Raw genomic sequence first — 8,464 nt, 5'->3', positions numbered from 1 at the left:
TAGGCGTTCATACCAACAAGCCAGGCCTGGATTCTGCAGCAACAACATGTTTCAATACGCGTCACAATGAGGGAAAAGAAACATCACAGAATACAAATATTATCAGCCACATACATTTACCAACACAAAGGCTTCTTATAGTCCAACAGATGAATAAAACATCACCAAAGCAGAAAACACGGGCGTGTAGAATGTTGAACAATAGAAACTCAACAACGGCTGCAGCTACAAAACACACATGAAAAAAAGAGATAATGCAGAGAAATCAGTCAACGTACTCACCTGTCTGAGCGACAATCTAGGTCTGACTTTCTGCGTTCATCCAGAAGGCACCTGGTCAAACACCTGTTTATTGACTTCATTTAGCGTGACGGGTGGTGTTCTTTTCTTCTGCTAGGACGGAGTTGACGTAGTGGGATTGTTGTGCTTTTATTGTCTTAATCAATAACCCCTGTAAACAGAAAACCTAATTGCAAAGATGAACAAATAGTTTGACAGCTTGTGTATTTATTTTAAGATTCACATGTCTTTTCATCAGCCACAGGACTGAAACAATGTCCTCAGAGGACCTGAGCAGTCTGGGATGTGCATATGAAGCATTTTCTGAAAGTATTCATGAAGGAAATAAAAAACGATTCTGCTAAAACAGCATTCTGAGTTGTAGAGTTAGCTACTGTCTGTTTTTGTGTCCGACCAGTGGGGAGAACATTACAATAATCTACAGCCTGCTGGTGATGAAGGCGTACATTAGTCTCCCACTGTTCTCTGGAGAGACACATTACTCGACCTCGCTGCACTTCAAAGGTGAGATAAAGCAGTTTGGCCAAATCTCCAAAGCTCTAAAGTATTTTGTGAATAGACACATTAGAATATTTTAACTTTGCTGCTGGACAAAGTGTCATGAAGTAATGGCCCATTTAGGAAGGAGCAAAAAGTAAAATAATAATCCCAACAAATAATCCAGATGTGAATGGATGAAATAAGCTTCATCAGGTGAAAGTAAAAGCCACAGGTAGTGATGAAATGCTACCCACCATGTGGCCTTTTCTTTGGTCTAATTAGATAGCTGTTGTACGCCACATTAGAAGCTTCGGTGACAAATGACTTAACGAGCTACACAGGGAGTCCTAATTATTCTGCAATTAGAAATGTAATTATGGGTTGCTCTAACGGCGGCTTGCTAGTTGGCTAACAGCGTGAGGGAGCATCACATTTAAATGCTAGCTAATCTTTTAAAGTGCATCGGCCTCCAATCACAGACCCACTACTTAAACGGTGGACTGCACTGGACCAAGTTGAGGCAATGAGGTTGATAATCCATCACTGCAAACCCACACTGGGTAAAACTACTTCTATAAATGTCCCTAAAACAAGTAGCAACCAGTGACCAGACTACTGCTCTTCTCCCCTAACAGGTAGAACTGATAGTGTTGATTGAAGGCAGGCAGGTAATGTGTGGCAAGGAGATTTCCCTGAGCCTTTCAGTGTTTTGTCTGTAGTTGTAAAGTTGCTAAATAAGTTTACAATCTGAGATGATCCGTCTGCAAATACTTGTGAAGTCAAACTGTGTTCAATAAGCTCACGATCGCAGAGAAAGTTAAGAACAAATGGAAATAGATGCTGTTACATCTCAATCCAGCATGATCAGCTCAGAGTCTGGCGGTGTTAATCTGTTCTGCAGAATGTATTCATCCAATATAAACTGGACTTTTTGGCTTGATTTACATCAACACTGCAGAGACTTCACTGAAAATGTCTTACAATATTGTATTGTATATCAATATTGTTTCCTTCTGTTCGCAAACAGGAAATCTGTGTGGATTTTAAAAGGAATTAAAATGGTATTTCTTCAAAAGAGGACCAGAGTAAAACATATTTTTTTCTTAATTATGTTGAACTCTATGCTTACCCGTAGACAATCAAACATTTATCGTGTTTAGCTGACCTTCTGTGCACTGACTAAAATAATCAAGGGTCTGTTATATCTTTTAATTTACTGGAAGTAATGAGTTGGACGTACATCAAGTGAACTTTCTTTATATTTGACCCATAATTAGAAACAAATTACATAGTTATTTCTAAGAAACTAGTGATGACTTGGAACTAACACCTATGAAATAAAGCATGAGCATCTTCTGCCTGTCAGGCACTGAATGAAATGATATACAACCCAACTCCAAAAACTATTCTCAGGTCCTGAATTGTTTTTGGACTATCATTCTGTTTGGCCACATTTTCTAGCTTGAGGGTATAACAGAGTTGCACAGACCATCCAAGGTCATGAAGATGAGTGCGATGTCATATCGATCCCCGAGGGAGTTAATACATCTTTTCAGCAGGAGCAGCAGTGTCGGGTCAGGTGCACAACAGGAACGTTGAAGTTTATATGGTTCACACTGCAGGCAGACACAGGGTCAGATGGCCAAATAAAACACGATAGCACTATAATATTGGTATGTTTCTGTATTTACGCACTTCTTTGTCACTGTGTATGCTGATCGATTTATTCTTTTAATGTTTTAGCGACTAAGATTCCCCTGGTTTCCTCGTGACAACAGTCACGTGAAAACAGGCTACACAATACATGAACATATTGTTCCTCATTTCAGGGTCAGCATGTGCTCGTGCCATGCTTGCAGGCAGTGTTGGGACCCATGCACCATAGTACTACGCTGTAGTAATAAGGCTCTTGTGCCAGTGATGACAGACGAGGGCTAAGAGGGCATAGTCCTACCAACCCCACCCTGAGTTTTGAATGACCTGCCAGCTGATACTTACTCTTCCAAACTTACTTATTCCAAAATCAGCTGTTTTGGAAGCTTTGGGCTGCAAATTGGTGTCACAACTAGACAACAGAGATCAGAGGCACTAATCATGTGTGAGATTCCTCTCAAGAGGTGATTTTTTTTTACAGATTTGTATATTTTCAAGAGTATAAAACATCCATGTCTTAAGGAAGATCTTTTAGACACAGCTGAGAAAAAGAAACATGACTCCAACACATTTGGGATCAGACTTTTATTGGACTTAAATTCACATAAATAACATTGGTTCATATATATCTTGTATATTATACAACTTTATATAATATATATTTCCCCCTATGATTTACATTCCTCTCTGGCTAAAAGCATCTCTTATATCTATGGAATTAGAAAGCTTTGCATGAATGCAACGCTGCCTTTTTGTGCTGTTTATCAAGGTCCAAATGCCAAAAGGAGAGGAGCGCCTTTTTCATGAGTTGTAAAAAATTATTTCCCAAGTTACACAAACAGAAAAGCAAAACGGAGAATCTATTGCATTGTCTCTATGGTTTTACACTGCACTACAAGGAGTGGGTAAGCTATTGAAAATCATTCACCGTATATATTTTACTGTATTGACTTGTGGCACAAGAAAAGAAAAAGCACTGCAAAGTATTTGATATGCATGGGGACGAACACTTTGTGCTGAAGTGTTCTCGTCATGGTTTCTTTTTTTTTTCTCGCAAAGACTAAAAAAAAGAGAATATGCTTGACGCAAGATAAGAAACCCCATCGTGAAGATGAGGAAAGAGTTATGAACCTGCAGCAAGGTCACGTAATCATGCAGTGACCCAGCCAAGCACCCTTGCACAGATGAGTTGAGCTTGTCAGCCTGGATCACAAATCAACACATGACCGTTTGGAGCCTACGACCGACAAGATGGGTGGATATCTGGAAGTCAGGTAACATTTCACTGTCTTTCCATAGCTAAAAATTTTACATTACTGGATCTTTGCCTGGTCAATATGTAACTATGGTTACTAGCAAATGGTTGGAAATCAGTGCGTGTTTTTTAAGGTCGAGCAAATCATAGCTTGTAAATACAAATGTTACATGACATTCAACATTAAGTATATACCTGGTGATGTGTAAAAAGAGTGAAAATGGCTGAGTTGTCAAATCTAACAAGATGGTATGTAAAACATCTGCGTTTTCTTTTTTTAAACACAACCTCAAGTGTCACTGTCACAATCCCTCTGTACTGTTTCTGCTACACAATCTCCGAAGTCTGCATAAACTATAATACATATTTGATTGTCTGAATTGGAGCCACTCCCTGAATATCAAACCAGTGAGAAACTGTCACCCACCATAGGCCTTCAAATCCTAGTAAAAAGCAAACAATGGATCCGGCTACAGCTTCTATCTGAACAGTGATGGGTGACAACAAGAGGACAAGTCAGCTGGAAGCAAATATGCAGGTGAGTCAGTCTAATGAAAAACAAGATTGAACTTCAAAGAGCTACTTAAATTACCCAGTGAACCGGTGTGGGATCCTACAATGTTTCATGCATTTATCACGACGAGGCCAACCCAAACGAAACATGACATGTGTGTAGGTTGGTGCGTGTTTGTGTGTGTGTGTGTGCGTGTGTGTGAGTGTTAACAAATCACAGAGGAAAACACAATCATGCCATGACATTGTGACATACAGCAAGTTAAAGTGTGAACCCCCTCCTTCCCTGATTAGTTGAAAACAGAGTGATGTTTTAAAAAAACAACTATTAGTTTATCATAATTTAATCATGATAAAAACGCATGAACATCATCATAATCATATCCCTTTTCTAAACAAGATAAAGTTACTATATGCTATAGCTATATGCTATTGAAAAGAGCCGTGGGGAGGGACAGTCACTGGTCAGCACAGTGAAAACACTTTTCTAACTTTACAGCAGGGGCTTCTGAATCTGTGGAGCATTTGTTCTTTTTATATTCAATTGCGAATCCAAAATCAGAAACTAAAATTGTATTTTCCAATCTTGGATCACGATTGAATGTGAAAAGAATAATTGATACACAGATTCTTGTGGAAATTTAAACCAGATTGGACAACAACAAAAAAACAGTTCAAACTGTATTTTATTGCAATACTTGATAATGGTTGATATCCAGTCCCCATCATCAGTTATTCAGCTAAATTGTTTTTTCTTTTATAAATATGAGTATGAAAATAAGATGATGTAGATTTTTCAGAGTGACACCACCAGCAGTCGTGCTAGTTGTCACTTTCCCTCCCCATAACGTCCCTGTCACAGCTCGATCTACTTTGTTACTCATAGAGAGGAAATAGTGTTAATTCAAAAGTGCATCATTAATATGTTGAGATCATAATAAAAGTAAACCCTCTTTTTTTGTCATAAATAACACTTTTTTTTCCTTGAATATTCAATAAACCTCTTATAATACAAGTTGAGTAGTCACATGATGCAAATCTACTCCCTGTGATCATTTTAATATCTGGGAGCATCGTTAACACTTCCTGAAACTTGGAAGCTACAAACCCACCAATACAAAGACTGCTGAATCAAATCTGGGAGGAAGATCAAGGAAAAGACTTTAGCAACGACCACTTACAGCTACCGAGGCTACGACACATGAAGAGTGATGTGATGCAAAACAAAAACAGCTAGCATGTATTTGCGTTAGCAAGATGGTAGCATGTAGTTCACGCTATAAAGTGGAGTCAAAGAAGGCACATCAATATTCAAAGGAAGAAATGTTTTGGGATATATGCTTGCTTTCTGGGAGGTGGATGAGAAAAATGATTCCACTCTCATGCCTGTGCTAAATATGAAGTTATACAACCAGCAGGTGGGTAGCTTAGCTTATAACAAAGGTCGGAAAACAGAAAGCCTGGCTCAGTCCAAGCTAAGGTAAAACAAAAATACTCCTTGCAACTCTTCAAAAGCTCACAACGCTAGACATGTTATGAGAACTAATGAGAAATGTAAAACAGAGACTGTACTGTGGAGTCTTTATGCTATGCTAAGCTAACTTGACCGCTGGCTCTTGCTTCATGTTCCTCATGCAGATATAAGAGTGGCATCAGTTTTATAAAAATCGCCAATAAAAATAAGTATGTGTACTTATATAATTTCAAACTATTCCTTTAGCTGCGCATTCATTTACAGTTTAATTTAGCTTATGTCAGATTTAGTTCACTTGACATATCATGCCAACTTAATGTGACCGAAATATGGAACATTTTAAATAAGGAGGATTCTTCACTGTTTTTGTTGTTGTTGTTGCCTCTGCATTGTGCTGTGTTTTAATCTACCACAGGTGCGATGTGATTATCACAGTTCATATGTTGTAACTTCAAACTCTAAATGGCTGATGCCTGGGATCAGATCAGGAGGAAGATAAATCAAAAAGGAAGACCTTAAATGGTCATAAAACCAGATGTCCAGCCCTGCCTTCAGTGACTCCAGGGCCTCAGATGAATTTGAGGTCTACTGACAGCTGTAGTCAAGAGACCTTGCTCCTATTCACTGATGGATTTGCAAAGAATTGGATGGCTACAAACTAACAGGACTGACATTTTTTCAGACCAGTGTGTATACCTCCAACACTTTCTAAATTCATAAGAAAGTTACTGGTCTGCTCTTAATGCAGAGTATAGACCAGAACTCAGTCCCACTGGCAACGTCTTTCAGCTCCCATCAACCTTTCAGTCACCGGGGCTGAATGGACTCTGCTCGGCCGTCCGTGAGCCTTTTTCAGTGGCAGGTCTTCATCCCGGTCAAGTATGGTGACTCTTGTCGACACAGGCCCATCTGCTGCTGTTGCTGCTCTTGCAGATCTGCGGCCACGCCATCGATAAAGTCAGGGACGGGCAGCCCTGAGAGTATCATGACGGACTTGTTCCAGATCATGAAAGTGGCTACAACGGGCAGGAGGAAGGAGACTTCAAAAGTGTGAATGTGCTGGGAGTTCATGGCATCGTAGAAGGTCAGTGAGTTGTTGTCGTAGTCCAGCAGGACACCGAGCCGCCTCAGCTGCAGGCTTGCCTCCACCAGCATCTCCTTGCCGTCATGGCGCACCATAAAGTTGTTGTTGCAGCGTGAGAACACCCATGAGGACGAGTTCTTGCCACTCCATTCGTTTTTCGGGGCTGATTTGTAAGCCACGCCGATGGCATACCTGCAGGGAAGGAACATTTTGGAATGCATTAGCGATCTGAAACCAGAGTCGTCCTTAATGACTTTACTTACACAGTCAAGCTACCTCATGCTGAGGACACACAAGATAGACACGGGCCCTTTGGGTCTTTCCTCCATGAAAAGGTCTACTTCAGAGCCAATTAGTGAAAAGAATATAAATAGCATAAGAGTATACACTGTGTGCAGTAAGTGTGTCTGTTTGGTGTGAGTTTGCATAACAGCCTAGATTTGAACTCCGTAGAGAAAGATATTTTGGTTTATCGAGCCTCCTTGCTAGCTTATATAATGCAGTCTTTTGCATGCGTGTTTCTTACCAAGTAGACGCTCCCAGCAGCACCTCCCAGTAGTGGCACCCGCTGTCAATGAAGACATTACCAGCTGCCCCGTAGGAGCCCGTGCTGCTGAAGCGCTCGGGGGTGTGGCTCTTCTTCAGCGAGCTCTCGTCCTTCTCCATGGTCAGACAGTCGTTGGATAGACGCAGCTTCTTGTGGGCCGTTTTGGGATCTAACTTAAAGGGTTGACCTGCAAAGAAATGTTAAACTTTTAATGGTCTATTAATGTGTGTTGGCAGCTAATGTTGCTCATGATAATGATCACATAACAATCATCATTTCCAAGCATCATTAACAAACCTGCACCTCCATCTAAAAATCACAGTTTACAAAGTTTCTCCCTGAAAGTCATAACAATTGTTAAATGATGCAACATATATGGAGACAAAAATCACTAAGAATCATAAAAGCAAAGCTAATTAAATCACCTGTATTTCCTAAATATTATGTCTTTTGTATAATTTGCTTTTCTTCTAATAATATTTATGTCGACGTAGAGAAGAAGGCAGCAATTGTTTTTGCTTTATGTTGCCATATCATGTCTTGTTGAACAGATATATAGAAAGAAGCTTAGTAGCCAACAGAGTTTCTTTCTTTACAAACACAAAGTAAAAAAAACAATCTGAAACATAACATTTCCCAATTTCAATTTATTTAAAAAACATGCTTTGTGTTTGTCATCCCTGCGTATTGTTTACGTGGAAAAAGACAGCAGATACCACACGATCAGAATGTGAAAGAGCCGACAGTGAGAATACAAATTAAAGAAAGATTTTAACTGAGAGCGGCAGCAAAAGACGAAAATAAATAGAAAGTGGGGTGAGAAGTGCTGGCAGAACACTCACAGAGAGAGACAGAAAAGGAGAATGTTTGAAATACAAGGCCGAGAGTCAAAACTTCAAAGCCTCTTGCAGCCTTTGGTGAAAACATTTTATAACAGTGGAGGCAGCCACCCGGCATTCTCCTCAGTGCCTTTTGCCTTCCATCACACAGACTTGTAAATTAGCTGAAGGAAATAGCCTTCACTTTCACTGCAGTAGGTAGCTGTTGAGGCTATTCAGTGGAAATGCGGCTATCCAGTTGCAACAATTCAATTTGCAATGACACCAGTAATTTGGGTGTAATGGGGGAGAAATTGAGAGGGTAAAAGTAGGTGAGTGA

General features: G+C 39.9%; 1 protein-coding gene across 3 annotated transcripts in view; it reads right to left on the bottom strand.

The window, feature by feature from the left end:
* Positions 1 to 3,014: 3,014 nt before the first annotated feature.
* The window catches only part of mid2 (midline 2), a 126,066-nt gene continuing 120,616 nt past the window's right edge, over positions 3,015 to 8,464 (bottom strand). For all 3 annotated transcript variants that reach the window (XM_068588465.1, XM_068588464.1, XM_068588467.1), the window contains 2 exons: positions 7,286 to 7,493; positions 3,015 to 6,951 (listed from right to left, as the gene is read on the bottom strand). In XM_068588465.1, coding sequence (XP_068444566.1) covers positions 6,528 to 6,951; positions 7,286 to 7,493 — 632 coding nt within the window. In that variant the 3' untranslated portion in view covers positions 3,015 to 6,527. The remainder of the gene's footprint in view (positions 6,952 to 7,285; positions 7,494 to 8,464) is intronic.

This window comes from Clinocottus analis, unplaced genomic scaffold (genome assembly GCF_023055335.1).
Source record: "Clinocottus analis isolate CAN_PGR_092001 unplaced genomic scaffold, fCliAna1.0.p SCAF_10, whole genome shotgun sequence".
NCBI lineage: Eukaryota > Metazoa > Chordata > Actinopteri > Perciformes > Cottidae > Clinocottus > Clinocottus analis.
This window is presented reverse-complemented; position numbering and strand designations above follow the sequence as displayed.